Below are 25,083 nucleotides of genomic sequence, written 5' to 3' on the forward strand. Positions count from 1 at the left end.
ATTTATTATTAAATAATAGCTAGCTACGAATAAGGAGGACTGTTGTTGACTTTTTTCATGAATCTTATACCGATAAATAGGGAAAAGGGCCTTGTATTTGACTGGACTTTATATTCAATTTATTAAAAGAGGTAAGTAATTTATAATTTTCATTAATTATACTTACATTAGAAAATATTAGATGGTCCAGACTAGGGGTGTACAAAAAACCTAGGACCGCCCAGGACCGCCCGGGACCAGACCGGAACTGGTGGTTCCCAAGGGGACCGATCCGGTTCTCGGTTCCAATTTTTTGGAACCGGTGGGTATCGGTCTGGTTCCCGGTTCCCGGTTCCCGGTGTGGAACCGCCCACCCGGACCGGACCGGTAATATAATAATAATATATTTATCTTTTAAAATTTTAATTAAAAAAATCTGACCAAAAAAAAAAAAACGTAACTAGACACTCATAACTCTCTGCTCTCTTATCTCTGGACACTCATTTGATGGGTACCCACTTGATTTATGGATGATGTGTTTAATAGAACCGATCATAGTATAGGAATTGTATGGAAAGTTATGTTCTTTTCTTTTTGTTCCGTTGATCCGATGTTGGTTCACATATTTTTTTTTATTTGTTCAGGAAAACTTGGTGGGACCGGTTCCATGGACCCGCCCGGGAACCGGACCGGACCGGCGGTCCGGTTCCCGGGCGGGTCCATGGAACCGACGGGCGGTCCTCGGTCCCAAAATTGAGGACCAACACTGTGCGGGTTGGTCCTAGGGTTAGGGGGTGAACCGGCCCAACCCGGACCATGCTCACCCCTAGTCCAGACGTCAGCAGCCCCATTCGATGAATGACATATGATGCCACATCAGTTGCTGGGTCCCACTTTCTCTTTATTCATTTCCGCATTTGCGTCCTCCAATTAACGAAGACGTACTCTCTCTCCCTTTCTTATTTTCTCCGCTCATCGTACCCCGCAAGATTGGGATCTGTGAGTGTAGTTTACGTAATGTAATGGGTACTCGACAATGCTACTATAAATCAGGAGCAAGTCCAATCCGTTCATCAGCCTTAGCCAAAATGAATTCATGCTTCATCATCTCCCTCTGTCTCTCCTCCTCCTCCTTCTTCATCAACATTTTCAGTACCGAGGCTGCACCCGCATATCTGTTTCATGATTGCCCAAACACCACCCTCTTCACTCCCAACTCCACCTACCGATCCAACCTCCGTATCCTCCTATCTTCCCTCTCCTCCGCCGCCACCGGCAGTGCCGACGGATTCGCCAATGCAGCTGCCGGCCAAAACCCTCCCGACCGGGCCTACGGGCTCTTCCTCTGCCGCGGCGACCTCAACAGCACCACTTGCAGCCACTGCGTGGCCACCGGGAAACGGGATATCCTCCAAAGATGCCCGAACCAGCGAGTCTCCACAATCTGCTATGACCAGTGCATGTTGCGGTACTCGAACTGGCCCATCCTCTCGGCCATGGAGCAATCACCAGATCGGGTCTTGTACGATGACATCAGGAACGTCACTGACCCAACCCGGTTCATGCAGCTCCTTGGAGAAACCCTGAACGACATTGGCACGAGGGCTTCGGCTGGCGGGTCGGCGAAGAAGGTTGCAGTGGCAGAGGCAAACTTCACGAACTCACAGAAGCTGTACGCACTCGCACAGTGTACACCGGACTTGACGGCATCAGACTGTGTCAAGTGCCTCCAGTTCGGGATCGCTAATCTGCCTCACGGGAAGCAAGGCGGGAGGTTGCTTGCTCCGAGCTGCAACTTGAGATACGAGCTCTACCCCTTTTATAATGCCTCGGCCCTGCCGTCGCCGGCCCCTCCACCTCCTGCTCCAGCACCTCCAGCTCCCGCTCCGGTGACTGGACCTGAAGGTACATGTGTGTTTGTATAGCTTGTCTTCCTCCATCCTGACTATCCTTTTTCATTAGGGTAAGTCTGATTTTCCATAAAACACTCCATTCATTAGTCGCCACGTGGCAAGTAGGTTCCACTTATCAAATTACTCCACCTCTTCTCTTCTCCCAGGATGTAACTTACTACTCTTGGAGTTGAAGAGCACCGACAGTAAAACACTCTCTCTCTTCTTCTATACTTCTCTTTTCTTCTTCTTCGTTCAGAGAAAAGAGACTCGCCAGCCTTGCTATGGCCTCGTCGGCTGCGGGCAAAGGTGGCCTCGTCCATGGCTGCGATGGTCTGGGCGAGGCCAGCCTTGCCATGGGAGCTCTTGAGAACCAGCGTCTGTGGCTTCGTAATGAAGCTGGCTTCCATGGAGTTTGAGCTTTGAAGTTGCATCGCCTTGCCAGATCTGGCGAGGGCGCCGCAACCCTCGCCCACGGCCGGTGAGGGCTTCGCGGCCCTCGCCCTGGGGCTGGCGACCACCCTTGCTCAGTGGCTGGCGGAGGTCATTGGCCCTTGGCTAGTGTCCAGCAGCACCGCCGGCACTCTGAAGGAAAAAGGAAAAAAAGAAAAGAAAAGAAAAGAAGGAAAATAAAAGGTAAATTGAAGTGGAGACCGTGAACGGAGAAGTAACAGGGAGAGAGAGTGGGTCAAAGACAGGAGAGAGACTTTGAAAAAATTCATCAATGAGATTTAGTTTTTTAACTCCACAGGAAAATCTAACTTTATTCTAATTGAGGACTATCATGTTAATTAGATACTCTCCTTTCGTCTATCTCTCTCTCGTAAAATCCGAACACGAACACCCACAAACAAGTATAGAGTATTATTATATTACATTGACAAGTGAAAATATCCTTAAAAATGTAAATAATTAACTTACAAAATAAAATTTAGAAGGTAAGAAAAATTGAGATTGTAATGCTGAATTTTGTAAGTATCCTTCCTCAAATCTTTCTCCACGAATAATAGAAATTTGGATTTTATTCTTATACAATCTCTCGACATCATCTTTTGGAAAGAGAATTCATAATGGGATGGGCGATAAAAATATTTAATTTTTCGTTATCAAATTAGATTATTTAGATCACAATTGGTAAAAGGTCGCTTTTACTCGATCAATGGTTATTCTTATACATTCTCTCAACATCGTTTGTTCTAGACATTTGCTCATAAAGCGTACTCTTTTTCGTTTTTCTTCATTTTTCACGTTTGCTCTGGCCTATGGTAGCAATTCGAGATATGGTTTGCACATATGCAGGCAAAAGCAATAAAACTGTTGTGATAATCATTGCGGTCATCACAACCCTGGTGTTTCTCTTCCTCGTTTGGTGTATCTGTCGGAGGAATGCGACCAAGACACTTGCGGTCGTCCAAGGAGATCAAATCAGTACGAAATATGTACCGTTGTCATCTAATTGGATAGAATGATGGAACCGTGTGCGCGGGATTTACTGTTCTATGCTTTCGGTGAAATGACCATCTCGTGTTGTTTCGTCGTGTAGGCCTAACTGAAATTACAAACTCCGAGCCCTTGCGGTATAATTTAGCCACCATACTAGTCGCCACAAACAATTTCTCTCATCAAAACAAGTTGGGTAACGGCGGATTTGGTGAAGTTTTCCTGGTACCGTTACTTATCGCACTTGAAAGATCTTTGTTTAAAAAAACTTGAAAATCTTTGATTTGGTAATTTTGAAAAGTTGTGATCAGAAGCTACTCATGTGTACTTAAACATCAAAATACTAACCTTTCAGGGTATGCTTCTTAATGGAGTGCTAATAGCTGTGAAGAGACTATCTCAAAGCTCGAGACAAGGTGCCGAAGAATTTAAGAACGGAGTCATGCTGCTACCGAAGCTTCAACATCGAAATGTCGTGCAGCTGCTCGGGTTCTGCTTGGACGGTGTGGAAAAACTACTCGTCTATGAGTTTGTGCAAAATAAAAGTCTTGACTACTTTTTATTTGGTACGTCATCTTTTCAATATATTACTAAGCTATTGCTTTTCATGGTTAGGGGAATATGTGATTAGCCTCAGATTATGTTCAATGTTTCCCTATATTTTGGAACCTAAAGTTAGTTCCTTGCATAAAGTCTGTTCGAGAGGATTTATATATCAACCATAGCTACCCTCATTTCAATTTTGCATACATGCAGATCCTGAAAAAAGCAGGCACTTGGATTGGTCGACACGTTACAAAATAGCATATGGGATTGCTCGAGGAATGCGCTATCTACATGAGGACTCTCGAATTCAGATCATCCATTGTGATCTTAAATCAAGAAATATCTTGTTGGATAGTGAAATGAACCCGAAGATTTCCGATTTTGGCATGGCAAGGATTTTCGGAGTCGATCAAACATTGGCAAGCACCGAAAGAATTGCAGGGACTTAGTAAGTATCGTTGTGCTTTGTTCTCTCCTCATTGAGGCTTATCTATGCTTAAATTGTTGATGTGTATAATGGTTCGCAGTGGCTACATGTCACCTGAGTACGCAATGAATGGGCAATTGTCAGTGAAGTCCGATGTCTATAGTTTCGGTATCCTACTTCTGGAGCTCGTTAGCGGTAAGAATGTCGCGACCTAAAAAAATCGGGTTTTCGATCTTAGGCTAATGGATTACTAGATCAATTAAATTAACTAACCTAGCTCGAGTTCTCCCAAACTCTACCAAATCGCAACTTAGGTCCAATTGTGAGCATGCAAATATTTTCAATGGGAGTCGCCACTAATCATTTAAGGTAGGTTGATTAGAAACCTAAATAAAATAGCGGGAGTACTATTTTATTTCTGCGAACCAGAAATTATAAATTCGGGGACTTGGTTACGCTAGATTCCCTAACGCCTTTTCGGTACCAATTTTAAGAGAAATACTCAATTGGACAATTTTGATAAATCCTGACTTAGAGTTCAAAGGTGTAGAAATTTTCTTTTTTGATTTTTTATTTATTTAAATGAAAGCTAACCTATATGTAATGACGTGCAAAAATTGACATGTGATTAATGCAACATAACATGCAAACTATATGTCATGCGACGACGTGATCTATTTCTAATGACGGGAATATTATTTTTTTTGTATTTTTTCTTTAATGAAATTCGGAATTAAAAATGCCAATTATCTAAACATGCAATTTTAAACTAAAGAAATTAACCTATTCTAGAGTAATCTTTTTGGCATTTTTTATCAAAATTCGAAATTAAAATCAAGTAAAAAAATATAACCGCTAAATCTTTCGAATTAAGTTTCGATCTGAAGCCTGACAGATCGATCCTAAAATTCGAAATACCCGCTATGGAAATAACTCTATCTAAAGCCTGATAAATAGATTTATTTCCACGTGTGCGGTTGCGGATTAGGAAATTTTCCTAATCGATCACATCTTGAAAAAAAATAGATATCTTAAATATCTTGGATATATTCAAAAGATTTTGAAAATTCTAAATTCTATCCAAACTTGAAAAGTAATAGATATCCAAGATTTCAAAAAAGGAAATAAAATCCTAATTGAAATAATGCTTATTATTCAAATATGCAAAATTAGATATCAATAAGCACAAATTAGGCAACCAAATATTCGAATCAAATCGGGATATGATAATTACCTGATTTGCAAATTTCTTTCCTAATTTGAATCTGTAGCGGATCGGGATTGCGGATCGGCGGTGCGTCGGGAGCGGTGGCATGACGTCGGGAACAGTGGCGGCTAGCGACGGTGACACGACGGGAACGGCGGCGCAGCGGACGTCTCCGGGCAGCAACCAACAGGCGGGGACGGGCGACTCTCCAGCAGCTGTGCAGCGAACAACGGCAGCACAGGCGGTGGACTAACGGCGGTGCAGGCGACTCCGGCTGGCGAGCGGCGGTCCAGGATAGCTCTGGCTGGCGAGCGGCGGTGTAGGGCAGCTCTCCGGCGGCTGTGCAGCTAGCAGCGGCGACACAGGCGGGCGGAGCAGGGACGTCCAGGCGGCGGTGGCACCGGCGCAGCGGTGGTGTGCAACGAGGCAACGGCAGGTAAGCGTGCAGCGGCGGTGGCACACGGCGGGAGACAGCAGCGCGCGGCAGGAGGCAGCGGCGCGCGGCGGTGGGGCGCGGCGCGGGCAACAGCACGCGACAGGGAGAAGGACGGAGGCCCGCGGGGCGGGCGGTGGCGCGGCGGGCGTGCGGTGGGCGAGGCGGGCTTGAGCTCCGGCGTAGTGCGGCAGGCGATGGCGCGGCAGGCGTGCAGTGCGGCGCGGCGGGCGGTCTCCTTCTCTCTCTCTCCCACTCTTCTCAAAATTCTCTCGTATGTCTTTCTAAAAATCCGATCTGAAAAATTATCAGAGCCCCCCCTTGATTATGAGACATAAACATATATTTATAATGTAAACCTAGGTCAATTAGCCGGGCTTTCTAGTCCTAATGGGCTTAGGTTTAGGCTTTAATTCAATTCTAAGTGGGCTGAATTAATTTGGGCTTTTCTTTAAGTAAGCATAATGGGCTAATTTAAGCTCAAATTAAGACAACCAAGCCCTTTTGTGTGTGATTTTCGGCCCATGCTTTCCGAGTGAGTCGAGTCTCGTTCAGTGCCCGAGCTCGATTTACGTGATGAATTTTAAGCTCGCTTACCACCGCCGATCCGATGCGAAATGCAATTAATCTATATGAACCTAAACTTTATGCTATGCGATTTGTAATATTTTTGTTCAGGGATTAAAATTTAATCCCTAATTTTCTATGCAATTAATCACTAAATGATGCACCGAAATTTAGGTGTCAACAGCTGCCCCTCTTTGAGTGGAGGCTCGCAGAGGTTTCGCTCAAAAACTGAGACCTAAATTTAAACTATGCAAAATGATGAATGATGATTTTTTTTTTAATGCAATGATGCATGATATGCAAACAATAAAGAACGTATGCTAAGGCTTCTCACTTCGTGTATAGCGGTGAAAAAGCCTTACATACGGATCGCACAAAAAGCGTCCAAGTGAGGGAAAGCTTTATAATGCTTTGACTTCCCTCGATCTCCAAACTTCTGGTCCATTGGAAGTAAGGTTCTCGAGGTACTTGATTGTCTATCTGTTACCAGTAATTTTCTATAGATGCGAAATAGCGCATGATATAAAAAAAGAATGGGATGTGTTGCCCATACCACTGGGCAATCACGAAAAGGATCATGTCACCTCTTCCATTGGATGAACATGAAATGGGGTGTGCCGCGTACTCCACTTAGCAACACCAAATGAGAAATTATGTTGCCTGTACTACTGGGCAAACATGAAATGGGGTGTGCCGCGTACTCCACTTAGCAACACCAAATGAGATATTATGCTGCCTGTCCTACTGTACGAACATAAAATGGGGTGTGCCGCGTACTCCACTTGGCAACACCAAATGAGATATTATGCCGCCTATCCTACTGGGCGAACATAAAATGGGGTATGCCGCGTACTCCACTTGGCAACACCAAATGATATGTCACCTGTTCCACTTGGCGAACATATGAAAGAGATCATGTCTCACATTCTGGGAAAAGAGAAACAATGAAGAATAATTAGTAGACGTACTTGATTTCTTCTTGTGTTATAAAAATGGCAAAACCAATTGCATTGCACCTGTTTTTACCTGAAAAAAGGTTAAAACAACACATGCCCGCAGAGAAAACATAATTTATGAATCTGCTTACATTACCAAGCTTTACCGGAGAATTTATCAATAAGAACAACCATTTCGTCCTTTTGACAATTTGATCACATTAAATGAGAGACCTTTAATCAGAAAGGACTTTCTACTCACTCTCAATGAAAGGCTTTTGACCCGACCTTTGATGCGGGTATAAGAATCACTCAAACTCTCTTCATCGTGCTTGACAAGGGTTCGGATATTCTCAAAATCAGTATGACTTGACCAATCTGAGAGGTCTTTATAAGGACTAAAACGTGGGTTTGGTCAATGGCTTAGCAAAAGGGACTCTTCGAGTCGAGGCTATTGAAAAAATTGATATCACCAGCTGCTCCGGGTTTACAAGTCAGGAATGCTGCAAAAATGAGATAGAAAAATCTTGCTCGCACTTCTTCGAGCAACATTTATAAGCATTTGAAACTCTATGTTAACTCAAGTGCCCTATTTTGAAGAAACTTCGGTAAGGGTTGTAACGCAGATTCGGGTAGGCTTGAAATGAATGGCCTATTTCCATCAAAGGGGGTATTATGAACATGGAAATTGGTGATCATCCAATTATGCTACTGGTACCATTGACCTATCTCTAGCAATTGCTCCATAAATGAACCTTCAAACGGTCTTTTCCTTGAAGACTGATCTTGTATGTTGACTCAGTTCTTGCTGAAGCTTTTCTTTCTCTCTCTTCTCCCCTTTTTTTCTTTTTTTTTTCGAGAGTTTTTTTTCTGAGAGAGAGAACTTCGATTTAATGGAGTCCTTTTGCATCCTTTCTGATGAATTTTCTTTTGAGCTCCCATTTGCCTCAAGTCACCTTGAACTTGCTTTGAGATGATTTCATTTATTTATCACAAGAATGATCACCAATCGGGTTGAAATGAGTTCACCGCTCAAATTGGGTATGCAAAGGGTATACTGTGTAGGGATATAGAAAGAACTGCTCTTCATCATATCTAAGGCACTCGAGCTAACACAGAATTTGTATGCAGTAAATATACTTGAAGATTGATGCAAGTGAAAGTAAGAAAATTCTAACCATTTTGAACTTTCTAAGAAATTGCCCCAGTATAGGGTTGTTCCCGACAGGGGTAAGAAATGAAACTCCGTTCAAAGGGGTTAAGCAAATGATAACCTGTAGTGTTTAGATAGAGGAAATGAATGCCTCTCATCATTTCGGTCGTCATACTTTTCGTGAGATAATCCTTTACCTTGTCAGCACGGAATTTTCACTCAACTCGCACTAGGGATTATTATTCAGGACATGTATGGAAATGTCTTGCCTTTCGTCATCTTGAAGTCTCTCATGCAATATGATCGCTTTATTAGGACAGAAATAGATTGCCAAATCAAAAGCTTTCCTCAAACAAAACTTGGTAACATAAATTGATTCATGAAATTCAACTTGATACTTGATAGAAACAAAGTCAGAATGAGTACAAATCAAGTGTAATACTTCTTCACAGAATCAGAATTAGCTGGACTGGAAAAAACACGACCATCCATCTCGGCCAAAATTAAAGCACCTCCTGGAAGGACTTTCTTCACAATGTACGGGCCACCGTAGTTTGGGGCGAATTTTCCTTCTGCAAGAGGAACTATCGGCAATAACTTCCGCAGGACAAGGTCACCTACCTGAAAATGTCGAGGCTTGACTTTCTTGTTGAAAGATTTAGCAACTCGTTGTTGGTAGCACTGGCCATGACATAGAGCTTTAAGCCTTATCTCATCAATCATGTTCAACTGGTCCAACCTCTGCTGGATCCAATATGCTTCTGACAATTGTACCTGTGAAAGAATACGTAATGAAGGAATTTCAACCTCAACAGGTAGAACTGCTTCCATACCGTACACAACAGAATATGGAGTTGCCCCTGTAGATGTCCGGATAGAAGTTCGATATGCCATAAGTGCAAAAGGTAATCTCTCATGCCAATCACGATAGTTCTCAGCTGTTTTAGCCAAAATTTTCTTGATATTCTTGTTGGCTGCTTCGACCGCTCTGTTCATCTGCGGACGGTATGGAGAGGAATTCAGATGCTTGATCTTGAACTCCTTGAACAGATCATCCACCAATTTATTATTTAGATTCGACCCATTGTCAGTAATTATGGTCTCAGGTGCACCATATCGAGCAATGATGTCTCGACGAATGAACTTCACCACATTTCGGGCCATCACTGTAGTATAGGACATAGCTTCAATCCACTTCGAAAAATAATCGATAGCGACCAGGATAAACCGATGTCCATTTGACGCTTTAGGATTGATTGGGCCAATCACATCAATGCCCCACATAGAAAATGGCCATGGTTCAGACATCTGATGCAATTCATTCGGGGGAGTATTAATCTTGTCACCATGGATCTGGCATTTGTGACAACCCCGGACATGCTGAATGCAATCACTCTCTAAAGTGCGCCAGTAATAACCCATCCTCATTATCTTCCTTGCTAGCATATGACCATTCATGTGCGGACCACATACTCCCTCATGTACTTCTAGCATCAAATGAACAGCCTCGGTTGAATCAATACACCTTAATAAAACCGAATCATAGGACCGCTTGTATAGGCATTCTCCGCTCAAGAAGAACTTCGATGCCATTTTCTTGATATACTTTTGGTCAGATGCGATACTTTTCTCAGGAAACTCCCGTGTTTGAAGATATACCTTGATATCATGATACCACGGCTTGCCGTCGGGCTCCTCTGTCAAGGCCATGCAATAAGCCGGTTTCTGTAAGACCTCTATCTTCAAAGGTTCAACTTCTAAACCACTTGTCACTCGTAGCATTGCCGATAACGTCGCCAGAGTATCGGCAAAACTGTTTTAAGTCCTTGACAAGTATTCAAACGAAATGTCTTCAAACTCTTCCACCAACTCCTCTAGATAGACGTGATAGGGCTGCAACTTAGCATCTCTAGTTTGCCATTTACCAACGGTCTGAAGAATAATGAGGGTTGAATCCCCGAATACCTTAAGTCGAGCTACTCCCATTTCAATTGCAGCTTGTAACCCGAGGATGCATGCTTCATATTCGGCGATATTGTTCGTGCAAGGAAATATCAGTTTCGCTGCAACCGGATAATGTTGTCCGCCTGGGGATATTAAAACTGCCCCAATACCTGATCCTGACAAGTTTACGGCCCATCAAAATACATGGTCCATACATACTCATCAATTGGCATGACTCTATCCTCTAACGGATCCAGATCCTCATTTTTTCCAGGATTTTCAGCCAAGACATCAGTAATTACTCGTCCTTTGACTGATTTCTGAGACATGAATTGAACATTAAATTCTGAGATGAGAATCTGCCATTTCGCCAGTTTTCCAACCAAAGCGGGTTGATTGAGCAAGTATTTGATGGGATCATACTCTGTCACAAGCAATATCTGATAGTGCAAAGTGTATTGTCTCAATCTGTGTAGCACCCAGATCAGTGCTGCGCACGTTCTTTCTGCTTCGGAATAGTTCATCTCAGAGGCGGTGAATTTCTTACTCAAATAATAAATCGCACGCTCCTTTCCATCCTTTTCACTTTTCTGAGCAAGCATGGCACCTAAGGATTCACTTTGGATTGTAAGGTACAGGATCAGAGGTGCCCCGGCGTTGGTGGAACAAGCACTGGCGGATTCATCAAATAGTGTTTAATCTTGTCGAATGCCAGTTCACACTCTTCATCCCATCTAACTAGCGCATTCTTCTTGAGGAGTTTAAAGAAAAGCTTCGTTGTCTCAGATAGCTAAGAAATAAATCTGGCAATATAGTTTAGTCTGCCCATTAAGTTACGAACTTCCTTCACCGAAGAGGGAGATTTTATTTCACAAATGGCTTTCACTTTTGACGGGTCAATCTCAATCCTTTTGTTACTAACAATGAAGCCAAGTAGTTTGCCAGAGGCTGCCCCGAACACGCATTTTGCTGGATTGAGGCGCAATTTGAACTTATGAAGCCTGTCGAATAATTTCGTCAAGGTTTCTATGTGATCTTCTCCATATCGAGTTTTTGCAATCATATCGTCAACATAGACCTTGATCTCATTATGCATCATGTCATGGAACAACGTGACCATTGCCCGCTGGTAAGTTGCCCCAGCATTTTTGAGACCGAAGGGCATCACCTTGTAATGAAATGTCCCCCAAGGAGTAGTAAATGCTGTTTTCAACTTATCATCCTCATTCATCAAGATCTGATTATAACCTGAGAAACCATCCATGAAGGAGAATAGTTCGAATCCAGATGTACTATCCACAAGCACATCAATGTGCGGGAGTGAAAAATCATTTTTAGGACTAGCTTTGTTCAGATCTCGGTAGTCAACACATACTCGAACCCGACCGTCTTTCTTCATCACTGGGACTATATTAGCGACCCATTCTGAGTATTGGGTAATCTCAATAAATCCCACGTCAAGAAGCTTCATGACCTCTTCCTTGATTTTCTTCGCCAGTTTTGGCTTAGCTCTTCGCGGCCTTTGTTTCACAGGCTCAACCAAAGGATCAGTCGGTAGACAATGTTCGACGATCGATCGATCAAGACCCGACATATCAGCATAAGACCAGGCAAAGATGTCTTGATAATCCTTCAATAACTGGGTCAAGCGTTTGGCCACATCTTCAGGAAGACATGCCCCAATCTTCACCTCTCTACGATTCTCCGTGTCGTCAAGGTTGATCACCACGGTTTCTTCGGCAGTCAGAGGCTTAGATTTCTCATGGATTTCCAAGTTCCGTCGTATCTCTTCATCATTCGGATTAGAATCATCTGAGTCATTGGATTGGCTTGCATCACATATATGAGGGTCCACGATTCCCGTTCCTTCGTATGCCTCGAGATTAGTCCTGAAACATGAAAGAAAGGGATCAAAAAGACAAGACAGGGCTTAACTACATGCAATTTTTGAAAATTGTTCTTTGCTTTTTTTTTTTAAATTCATTTTGCTTTCGAAGATCTCGAAACGAGAATTCTTGAGAAGCCCAACCCTCAGTTCTTACCGTAGATGACAAAATTTTCAATCGTTGGTTATCGTCATCGGGTTGGTTTGGGACACTTCAACAAGATTCAAAATGCTAAAAAACGCTGTAATTTTATTGATATTGAACCAATGAATTACATCTTATTGGATTGAAAAACCTAAGTGAAACATGAATAGGAATGACAATCGAAAAAAGCAATAAAGATTCCCACGCAGGGGAGATACGAAAACTAGAAATGATTACTCTTGAGGGCTAGCGCCCATCTCTTCAAGTGGTCCTTCATTGATTGCACAAATGGAGGTCTCAGCAAACCAACCGGTGAGGTAAGGTATACCATCATCAAAGTCCAACACCCTCGACTCCGGCTTCTTGAAAATACAGGGTGGCCAGTCATCCTCAGAATCGTCAGACAAACTGACCAGAATCGCTTTACCGTGCTTCTTAGGTGAGTCAGTTAGGCTTGTGGCGACTCAGGAAAGATAAGCCCAAGATCATCCTCAGTCGGGCTCAGATTTAAATGTTCATATCCTCCCACAACTCCAGCCGAGTGAAAGGTGTCGTTGATGGAAGGTGGTAACGGACTTTGACCTGCTCCTGTTCGGCTTCTGCAACGATCGTTGCTTTGTTCGCGGCTTCCCTGCCTATGATATCCCAAACCAGCTTTGTGGGATTGTCTATTTGTTTCGATCGGGGCATGAATGCCTTGGTCTTCTTTCCCAAGACCCTGACCTGGCTTAAAACCATTACCGACCATGACCTTAGCCACCATGAGAGCTGCTTTAGAAACTTCAGGAACGGGCAACGGCATATCAGAGGAAGCTTGAACAACTTGAACTATCTCAAATGAATGATAGCTATCCTCCTCAACATGATCGGGTTCTATGTATGGGATCGATGTTGCATTGAAGATTCGGTGATCTTCCTCTCCATAAATTGTAACTAACTTTGCTTCAGCCACAAACTTGATCTTCTGATGCAAACTGGAGGGTACTGCGCCTGCATTGTGAATCCATGGCCGTCCCAGCAAGAAATTGAAAGCAGAAGGGATATCCAGCACTTGAAAAAGAATATCAAACACTGAAGGTCCGATCTGCAGCTTTAAGTTAATCTGGCCTATGACATCTTTCTTTACTCCATCAAAGGCTCGTACAGAAGTCTTAGCTGCTTACATGGTAGATGGAGGAATGCCTAGCCTTTTCAAAGTAGCCAACGGGCATAAATTCAGAGCTGACTCGTTATCAACAAGCACCCTAGCCATGTGAGTCTCCTTATACTTCACTGATATGTGAAGCGCCTTATTATGACCACGTCCTTCAACTGGGATTTCCTCATCAGAAAATGCTACTTGATCTTTGAGGAGGATCGTCTCGACAAACCCTTCTAGCTTATCTTCTTCAATAGTCTCGGACACATGAATCTCACCCAACACTTTCATTAGAGCACTCCGATGCTTATCTGATGTCTGGAGAAGTTCCAACAACGAGACTTGTGCAGGTAACTTTCTCAGCTGATCAACCACGTTATATTCACTAGCTTTAATCACAGCTAGGAATTCCTTCGCTTCTTTCTCAGCCACTGGCTTGGCCAGTTGCTTATCAGGATAAGTTCGCCCTGACCTCGTTATCAGATCAACGTCGTACGACCATGGAACCATCTTGTCACTCTCATAAGCGTAGGGCTGAGGTCATTGTCAGAGGCGTCCTCGAGAGCGAGCATGTCATGATCCAACTTCACTTGTTCATCGGTCATCCTTGCGAGTTCTTCATTCCAATCAATGATGACTTGGGATATAACAGCCACTACCCCGAATTCATCTGCTGTCCCAATCATCCCCTCTCTCACCAACTCATCCACTTTCTTTCTTATGTCACCGAGTGACACCACTTCATCGGTCGAAACATAACCAGCTTGGACTAAAGCATCGAACATATTTTCGAGAGGGACCCTGAAGCCTCGAACCTGCTTGACTCCCTGGCCAAGGACAACATTTGTACTGCTCGAATGATCAGGGAGTGGATTGTTCTGCACATTGGGCTTACCGGCTGGCTATAGTGCAAACGCTCCAGTCTCGAGTAGATCCTGCACTCGATGTTTGAGCACTTGGCAATCATCTGTCGAATGCCCAGCCTCACCTCTATGGTAATCGCATTTCTTCGACGGATCATACTTTGCATAGCCGGCAGCGTTAGATCTTTGTGGCTCTGAATTCAGCAAGTTCTTCTTCCTTAGCACCGCCAGTACCTGAGATAACGTCCCGGGAAGTGGAGTAAACTGGCGGGATTTGCGCTGTTGGCGTGGGTCTTGCTGGCCTTGCCATCCATAAGAGGTCGTCTGCTGGGTGCTAAATTGTAGCTTCGGGGCCTGAGCTGGCGTCTTCTGTACATAGGTTATGTTGACTTCGGGGACATGCTCTTTGTCCTTCTTACTAGTAAATCTCTTGCTTGATGAACCTGACTCACTGTACCATCCTTTCTTGAGCCCGGTCTCAATCTCCTCACCCATGGCTATCAGCTGGCCAAAAGATTGGGCAGTCGTTACTAACATTCGTGAACGAACCAGCTGCGGTAGAGTGGACACGAACAACTTCATTAAGTCACGTTCTGAGGGTTCAGGCATGATCTGCCCTGCCATGTTCCTCCAACGAGTGGCATACTCCTTCAAAGTCTCGCCCTTTTTCTGCTCAGCTCTCTCCAGGTCTTCCCTTGTAATAGTGACGTCGAGATTGAACTTGAAGTGCTTGACGAAAAGGTTTGCCACCTCTTCCCACGAGTCTTTCCGGTTGATCTGGTGGTTGGTATACCACCTCATTGCAGCATCCTTCAAGCTTGCTTAGAAGGTTTGGATCATTAGGGGTCCATTAGACACATATCTATTCATGAGCCCCTGGTACATATCGATGTGCTGAATTGGGTTCGAGGTGCCGTCGTACTTCTCAAAAGCTGGCATCTTGAATTTATCAGGCACTTAGACCCGGGTAAAAATGGACAAATCAATAGGCGAAACACTTTGAGTTCCCTCCACTTCACGTAACCTCTAGTCGAGCTTGGCCAACAACTTGGCATTCTCATCGTTGGGGGGTGAATGAGGAACAGGGACCGACGGAGAAGCACTAGTGTCGATCAAAATGGCATCATCCAGTTGATGGGTTGGATTAGTGTTTACTGCAGGAGATTTGTCAAGGCGGAGGCCTTGACGGGTTGGAGGTGGATTCTCCGATTGGGAGGCAACATTGATCTGCTGCTGCTTGGCCATGAGATCACTCATCATTTTGGACATGGCAGCTGTGATCTGCTCATTAATTATATTCATGTGTTCTTTCAGCTTTTCGTCAATCATGGCTGCAATCTCGGCTTGATTGGCCATCCTTCTTTTGGTCACCGATCGAGTATTATGAGGATGAGGGGGATCCGTGGCAAATTACCTGCAAAAAGCAACAGTGGAATAAATACGACAAGTAAGAATAACGAGTCGGTCCATGACATCCTCTAGACCCTCAAGATGAAATTTCCTTCGAACGACTGATTCGTCTAGTAAATCCCGAAATTCCAAATTGCTTTATTCAATAAAAACCTGGACTGATTCCAAAATTTACAAATTATAGCTCAACGTTTTTCATGGAAAATGTCTCAAAAGAATTCTTATAAAAATCGTTCAGCAACATTTATTACCAAAAACATCAATAGCATGAAGTACAAAAGTAAGCTAACATTCCATCCTAAAAGAAAGACAAACTCCCTAAACCAAACTAGAAATCAGATAGTCTTCCTCTTTTTAGAGGCTACGTGATCTATAGACGAATGGGCCTTCAAGGCGCGCCATAATCGTGCATTCTCTTCAGCCAGAGCATCTGCCTTATCCTGGGCCTTCGTCGCCTTTTCTTTGCTGATTTTGATTTGAGTCTGAAGGGTATGCCGTACTGTCACGACCGGGATCTTCGGGAGTATCTCAACAGGGATGGTATGATGCTGAATATACCGGGCCGTGGCAAAGTGACGCTTCATCCTTCCGGTGGGCTCATCTGCGGGCCAAATCAGCTTCCGAGTGGAACAATTCTGCCAAGCTTCAGAATGACGCCTAAGCTCGACTCTGTAGGACTCGCCTTTCTCGAACTGGACTTGAAATTCATTGGGCCTGAGTGGAGATGGGACATCCTGCAGAACTCGGAATTGACGTGTAACCCGAAGGGGCTGATAGCAGGTTGCCCCATAAATGCCATCAAAGGTACGGGCTTCTGATCGCTATGGTATAGTCGAGCCTCAACCTTCCGAAACCACACAGCTTGCCAAAGGAAAATCTTAGAGCTTGGATCCTTGAACAGATGGACCCATTGTGTATAGTGCAAACTCTTAGTTTGATCTTGTATTTGTTTGAACCTTAAAATAGGGTTATCAGTCATGCCCATTTCAAATACAGTCATATTTTCCCCAAATTGAGAAAGGTGTGAGAAAAGCCAGATTTGTAAAAGCTCAATCGGGGCTCGAAAAGTTCTATCTTTTCCTTTCTTGAATCGTGTCAGAGATATGAAAGTCTCTGCCAGAATTGTGTTTATAAAACTAACTCCACCACATATTAGTTTTACCGTCCTAGCTATCACCGGATCAATAGCATTTTGACGGAATGGAAAAACGATGAGTCCAAAAAAAACTAAGATAAAAATTTTAGATCTCGTGAGGACGGAGTTATTTTCGAAACATTCAATAAGAAAAGATAATGGGCATGCTTGACAATTACCATTTAGCACTTTTTCAATTTCCTTTTTAATCAAATTCAAAAATTCAGCAAGCACTACCATAGGATCTACCTTAATGGGTGGTTCGACTATATCCAACTCAATCGATTTCCCAATGGCAATACTGTATTCTTCTAGAGTCGGTGTGAGCTCAAACTTACCTCCCAACACAAATGTGGTTGTCTCGGGGCACCAAAAATGAGCGAGTGCTTGCATGATCCCGCTCTCAACATCTATGTTTAGGATTGGCAGTATGAATCCAATACGCTTGAGAACGTACTGCTGACCATCTGGCTTCAACTGGCTCCATAACTTCTTGAGCTCTAGCTTCGGAGTAGGCACGAAACGGATATCGAGGCGACCCATTCTTATAGACCACGTGCCAAAAGACTCAACCTAAACCATGGACCGACTCAAAATAAGATACAGAAAACCAAAGATAAAGCTCGAGAAATTACCGTCTTTGGGGAAAAAATGTCAATCACAGAGACATGCACATGAATCGTGAGTTTAAATCTTAATCTATCTATCCTAATGGCTTTTGCAAAGTGAAATGATGAACGGAACGATACGTCGCAGCCTCGCGTACAATCATCATGACTAGTTGCGGCCTCGCATACCGTAGTCATGACTAGTCGGGTCCAATCACTTCGGCTTGGTTCAGTCGACAAGAGTAACCTCCATGCATTGTAGCCTCACGTGCATGAGGACGATCCTTGAGCCATTTTTTGAAAAAAAATTCGGGATCCAAATGGGATAACCTTTAGCGAAGTCTTACCGCCAAGGTTAAAGAACCATCCAAATACCATCTTAAAACTATGGGTGTGACCCAGGTCCGGTCACAGGTTTTGTGTGGTGTAGTGCAAATACTGTAAATCATGCACAACAATTATATGCAAACACCACTTCAATAGTACAAAAATTAAATCACAATTCCACTCCACCAAGCCTACAAAACAAAGTGTTAGTCAATCACTACTCCCCTTATAACTCCCATCCTGCAAAACCATTTAACACCTAAGAATGAGAATCCAATCAAATTTTGTCAAATCGAGTGATTTTTCCATAAAAAAAATTTTGGCCTAAGTCCTCCTTAAAAATTTTTTAAAAAAAAATTAAAGTTAATCTCCCCAGTGGAGTCGCCAAGCTGTCGCGACCTAAAAAAATCGGGTTTTCGATCTTAGGCTAATAGATTACTAGATCAATTAAATTAACTAACCTAGCTCGAGTTCTCCCAAACTCTACCAAATCGCAACTTAGGTCCAATTGTGAGCATGCAAATATTTTCAATGGGAGTCGCCACTAATCATTTAAGGTAGGTTGATTAGAAACCTAAATAAAATAGCGGGAGTACTATTTTATTTCTGCGAACCAGAAATTATAAATTCGGGGACTTGGTTACGCTAGATTCCCTAACGCCCTTTCAGTACCAATTTTAAGAGAAATACTCAATTGGACAATTTTGATAAATCCTGACTTAGAGTTCAAAGGTGCAGAAATTTTCGTTTTTGATTTTTTATTTATTTAAATGAAAGCTAACCTATATGTAATGACGTGCAAAAATTGACATGTGATTAATGCAACCTAACATGCAAACTATATGTCATGCGACGACGTGATCTATTTCTAATGACGGGCATATTATTTTTTTTGTATTTTTTCTTTAATGAAATTCGGAATTAAAAATGCCAATTATCTAAATATGCAGTTTTAAACTAAAGAAATTAACCTATTCTAGAGTAATCTTTTTGGCATTTTTTTTATCAAAATTCGAAATTAAAATCAAGTAAAAAAATATAACTGCTAAATCTTTCGAATTAAGTTTCGATCTGAAGCCTGACAGATCGATCCTAAAATTCGAAATACCCGCTATGGAAATAACTCTATCTAAAGCCTAATAGATAGATTTATTTCCATGTGTGCGGTTGCGGATTAGGAAATTTTCATAATCGATCACATCTTGAGAAAAAATAGATATCTTAAATATCTTGGATATATTCAAAAGATTTTGAAAATTCTAAATTCTATCCAAACTTGAAAAGTAATAAATATCCAAGATTTCAAAAAAGGAAATAAAATCCTAATTGAAATAATGCTTACTATTCAATTATGCAAAATTAGATATCAATAAGCACAAATTAGGCAACCAAATATTCGAATCAAATCGGGATATGATAATTACCTGATTTGCAAATTTCTTTCCTAATTTGAATTTGTAGCGGATCGGGATTGCGGATCGGCGGTGCGTCGGGAGCGGTGGCGTGATGTCGGGAACAGTGGCGGCTAGCGACGGTGACACGACGGGAACGGCGGCGCGGCGGGCGTCTCCGGGCAGCGGCCAACAGGCGGGGACGGGCGACTCTCCAGCGGCTGTGCAACGAACAGCGGCAGCACAGGCGGTGGGCTAACGGTGGTGCAGGCGGCTCCGGCTGGCGAGCGGCGGTGCAGGGCAGCTCTGGCTGGCGAGCGGCGGTGCAGGGCAGCTCTCCGGTGGCTGTGTAGCGAGTAGCGGCGACACAGGTGGGCGGAGCAGGGACGTCCAGGCGGCGGTGGTGTGCGACGAGGCAGCGGCAGGCAAGCGTGCAGCGGTGGTGGCACACGGCGGGAGACGGCAGAGCGCGGCAAGAGGCAGCGGCGCGCGGCGGTGGCACACGGCGGGAGCAGCAGCGCGCGACGGGAGAGGACGGAGGCTTCGCAGGCGGGCGGTGGCGCGGCAGGCGTGCAGCGGCTGAAGGGCGGAGCAGCTCCAGCGTAGTGCGGCAGGCGGTGGCGCGGCAGGCGTGCAGTGCGGCGCGGTAGGCGGTCTCCTTCTCTCTCTCTCTCTCACTCTTCTCAAAATTCTCTCGTATGTCTCTCTAAAAATCCGATCTGAAAAATTATCAGAGCCCCCCCTTGATTATGAGACATAAACATATATTTATAATGTAAACCTAGGTCAATTAGCCAGGCTTTCTAATCCTAATGGGCTTAGGTTTAGGCTTTAATTCAATTCTAAGTGGGCTGAATTAATTTGGGCTTTTCTTTAATTAAGCATAATGGGCTAATTTAAGCTCAAATTAAGACAACCAAGCCCTTTTGTGTGTGATTTTCGGCTCATGCTTTCCGAGTGAGCCGAGTCTCGTTCGGTGCCCGAGCTCGATTTACGTGATGAATTTTAAGCTCGCTTACCACCGCCGCTCCGATGCGAAATGCAGTTTATCTATATGAACCTAAACTTTATGCTATGCGATTTGTAATATTTTTGTTCAGGGATTAAAATTTAATCCCTAATTTTCTATGCAATTAATCACTAAATAATGCGCCGAAATTTAGGTGTCAACAAAGAAGAATGGTTCTTTCTACCAAGAAGAAGGGAGCGAAGGTATTGCTATCCATGTAAGTTGCACAAATTGACTCTATAACTCTAAATGAAAATCATTAAACTAAGCGAATTCGACACATTGAGAAATCGCATTCAATGAATTGTTTCTAGGTCTGGAAGAATTGGAGGGGCAGTACGCCGTTGGTAATGTTAGATCCTGCCATTGGAGACGCTTATTCAATGGACGAAGTTCTTGGATGCCTCAGAATTGGTTTGCTGTGTACTTTGGAAGATCCAAATCAAAGACCCACAATGGCGAGCATAGTCTGTGAGTTGAGCAGCCTCCCTATTACTCTTGAACTACCCCAACGACCGGCCTTCTTCCCCAGCAGGATTGAGAGACTGATGGAAGAGCTGGAATCAGACCAATCCACCGGTAGGTCGATGCCATTGTCGACCACTGAGATGTCGGACCAATCCACCGGTAGACTGGTATGAACCGCGATGTGAGTGGATCTTTTGTCATGATAGTCTTACAGAGACCTTGATCATAAGATCCTTCGCATTCCCACTGAGATCATCTATAAACAAAGAGCAAACACCTAAGTCCTGTATATCTAAAAGTACAAAGTGTCTTTTCTTTTAGGCTAACCATGTCTTATTCCACTGGATATGGAAGGTTGTTTATATTAATATTTGTATGTGGTTTTACTGGATCGAGGAATCAAGTTTTTTTTTTTTTGGTTAAAAATCGAGGAATCAAGTTCTTCCTCGTCTAAAGCAATAATTAATTGAAACGATTGGAGTCACTCAATAGTCATGATTTTCTCACACTACTTTTCATTATATATGATAACGTACATTCTTTCGTACATAATCCGCACCGCTTTGTTGCTGTCAAATTTCCGCAAATATTCCTTTGCATCACCTGCCTATTTACAAGATAATAATGGTCGGTGATTGATAATGATGAAAAGGCAAGCAACTTCACACAAATCCTTCCATTTATATTTCCCCATATGTCTTCCACAAAATAAACACCTCTTTCTCTCTCTATATAAATATCTGAGATCTTAGCCATGGCCTACAAGGAGTTGAGCTAGTCGATTAGCTCCTCCATGGCCGGAAAGTGCTCAAATGGTTCTAGTGTTGAGTAGCAAGATGGGATGTTGAGGGAGGGAGGGAGACTGCGAGATCATAGGCCGAAGACCAGATAAGTGTAAATTGAATAAACACGCATTAATGTCGTAATAGCCCATAAAGGGTTGACGTACAAAGTAATGTATAATTCCATGAACTCAGTTTCTGGAAACCTATTTCATATTAATATAATTAGATTATATGAATCTTGTACAGAACCTACTTAGCTTGTAAGTTCGAATAATTTCTAGTTCAACAAGGATAGAGGATCTCACTCCATCAATATTTTATTTTGGTGGGTCCATATTCCGAGTTTGAAGGGTCACAGACCTTGTCAATGACCCTGCACAAGGCCAAATAGGTGTTAGACGTGAATTTTTACAAGAGAAATAATATGTAGATAATTACAAAAATGAACATTTACATCAAGTAAATTCTTTGTTAGACCTTATGTTGGAGTTTTATTTAAAGTGGATCCAAATACCTTCATAAAGGTTTATCTCTCGATTAAAAGAAAACATGAGAGATACGATTGCAATATTTTTCGATTCATAATATGTGTACATGCAATATTGGTATGCGATGCGACAACTTAAAACATGACAGCAAGGAAATTTTGCCTTAGAAATCCCCTAATATTGGTATTAATGTACTATTTTTAATCGGAATGAAATTAACTTATATTGGTGTTAAAATGTTCATCAAAATATTATTTGACAGCTTCATAAAAAGAAACTGTGTATGGATGGCTGGTGGAACTAAAGGGATTCGCAGCCAATGTGATTAATCATCTGAGTTTGGATGAAATGTGAATATGCTTTGTCTTCTCATATAAATGTGGATTTCAAGGGGTATATTCCGAAGCACCTAACCATTGTTCCAGATCACAGCCATGTCTTTCGTTGGAAAAAGGAATTGGAAACCCTCAAATTTTTCTTACATTCACACGCAGTGCGAGCAATTGAATATATTATCTTCACTTTACAACGAAGACTCCTCTGTCTCTCTATCTCGCATTCCTTGTTTGAATTTCAATTGTTTTTTTTATTCGATTTAACCATATTTGTTGCCAAGTGAACGATAAGATTTGACTTGTTCTTTCCAGAGTGAGCTTAGCCAAGAAGTAATTGCATATTTTATAAAGGGGACTTGCTAGCCTGACGTTGTCGTTAGACTGAGTTTCTAACGGTTCTATGTTGACCGCAATTTTCATTCCATAGGCTGTTTAATTGCTTCTCATAAAAAGTAGAACGGTTCCCTTGTAGAAAATGGAAATGAAAAACCATTCTTTGTAGCATGATCCTTTTTTTAAAAAAAAATTTTACTCGACATTTTGTTATATTAAAACGTCATAAATCTTATAATATAGAAATATTCACATTGTATGACATTCTGCTCTTGACAAACGCCAAAATATCTATATCTCATAAAATAAAACAAGAAAGTTATGACAGTCACTCAGTTACAATAATACGAAATTATTTGTAAATAAATTTTCTCATACTTTATGATATGTTGCACTCGATTGCAATAAAGCGTTATCAACGGTGGTGCAAATTCGTAAAATGAAACAAAAATATATTTTATGACATCATGAATACTTGATTACGATCAAACGTAACAAAATTGTAGTAGAATATCGTAAAGTGAAGGAAAATATATTTTATGATCTTTTGTGCTTGGTCACATCTACCACCAATATTTTTAAGGGTTAATATCACGAAAAATTTTAAATTGGTACATCTATGACAAATTTACCCCAAACTAATTTTTTGATCACGAAAAACCCCAAACTGGCACACCTGTGACAATTTTACATCGAATTAATTTTTTGACTACTAAAAATCCCGAACTGGTACACATGTGACAAATTTACCCTTTGTTAATTTCAGTTAAATTTTTCTATCAAATTGATGAGTTTGATGGTACGTGATAGTTGACGGGTGTATTAATTTAAGGTTTTACCTCTCTATTTGTCACAAGTTTATGAATTTGTGGTTTTTCGTGATGTTAATCCAACGGAGGGTAAAATTATCACAAGTGTCCTAATTTGGAGTTTTTGGTGGTAAAAAAATTAGTTCGGGGTAAATTTATCACATATATATCAGTTTGGGGTTTTTGGTGGTCAAAAAATTAATTTTGGGTAAAATTATCACAGGTTTACCAGTTTAGAATTTTTTGTGATCAAAAAATTAGTTCGGGATAAATTTATTACAGATGTACCGGATTAGAGCTTTTTATAGTTAAAAAATTAATTCGAAATAAAATTATCATAAATATATCAATTTAAGATTTTTCGTGATATTAATCGTATTTTTAACCTTTTCTTCCCATTTTGGGAGGATATCGGTGGGCCCGATAGACTCTTTTTTGCACACCATTCCTCCTAAACACGTGTAAGAGTTCTGACTTTTTCCCCACTAGGCAAAATGGCAGATGTAAATCAATTTGTCGGATCCATGTTTTCAAAACTACAATTATTCGAGTACGTGACATCACCTCGCTTTGCTTTTCGCGACATCACCTCACTTATTATTGTCACGTCACCCCTAGACTTAATCACGTCAAAGTTTTTTTTATTTCCTTCAACTTCCACACCCGCCTCTAATTGATAAGTCACATGAATGGAGGGATAAGGACAAAAAAAGTATCATAATATTTTTTTTCACATTTGAATGTTAAAAATTTGCAAAAGTGATCACTTGAGTGCCAAATGCTATATGACAGCCAGAAAATCCGATGTGGCTTCGCTGGAGCTGACGTGGCTTCACCAGAGCTGACGTAGAAAATATTTTGATATTTTTTTGAATTTTTGAATTTTTGAATTTTTTTATTTTTGCAAACTTTGTTTTCAATGCTAGCAAGGGTCACCGGTGATTCTCGCTGATTGTGAAGGCCTCGCCCAGATTGGACAAGGGCCGCCTTGCCCTTGGTTGCGAATGCCCTGGGCAACGCCGCGAAGGCCGTCTCGCCGGCCGTGGGCGAGGCGGCCTCGAAAGATCTGGTGAGAGCCTTCACCGCCACGGGCGAGGCAGCCTCGCCAAATCTGGCGAGAGCCTTCACCACCTCGCCTGTGCCGGTGAGGCCGCGATGGCCTCGCCAAGGGCTTTCGCCATCGCAGGCAAGGCAGACTCGCCGGATCTGGTGAGAGCCTTCACCGCCGCGGGTGAGGCGGTCTCATCGGATCTGGTGAGAACCTTCGCCGCCGCACCTGCTGCCGATGAGGGATGGCCTCACCCAGGGCATTCACAGCTGCAGGCAAGGCAGCCTCACCGGATCTGGCGAGAGCCTTCACTGGCTCGCTCGCGGCGACAAGGCCGCGATGGCCTCACCAAGGGCCTTCGTGGCCATACCGGCCGATGGTGA

The 25,083-nt window shown here is 42.6% G+C and overlaps 1 protein-coding gene across 1 annotated transcript; it reads left to right on the forward strand.

Annotated features, from left to right (window-relative positions):
- The first annotated feature begins 1,067 nt into the window (after positions 1–1,067).
- Positions 1,068–25,083, forward strand: LOC115668222 (cysteine-rich receptor-like protein kinase 25). Its single transcript, XM_056316157.1, has 9 exons — positions 1,068–1,884; positions 3,171–3,299; positions 3,415–3,536; positions 3,667–3,877; positions 4,068–4,305; positions 4,385–4,487; positions 20,604–20,651; positions 20,749–21,069; positions 24,613–25,083. Exons 1-9 carry the CDS (start codon positions 1,068–1,070, stop codon positions 25,081–25,083), a joined length of 2,460 nt encoding a protein of 819 aa, XP_056172132.1.

Source organism: Syzygium oleosum, unplaced genomic scaffold (assembly GCF_021117445.2).
Source record: "Syzygium oleosum isolate NSW1041296 unplaced genomic scaffold, Sole_v2.1 Sole_v2.11, whole genome shotgun sequence".
In the NCBI taxonomy this organism is placed as follows: Eukaryota; Viridiplantae; Streptophyta; class Magnoliopsida; order Myrtales; family Myrtaceae; genus Syzygium; species Syzygium oleosum.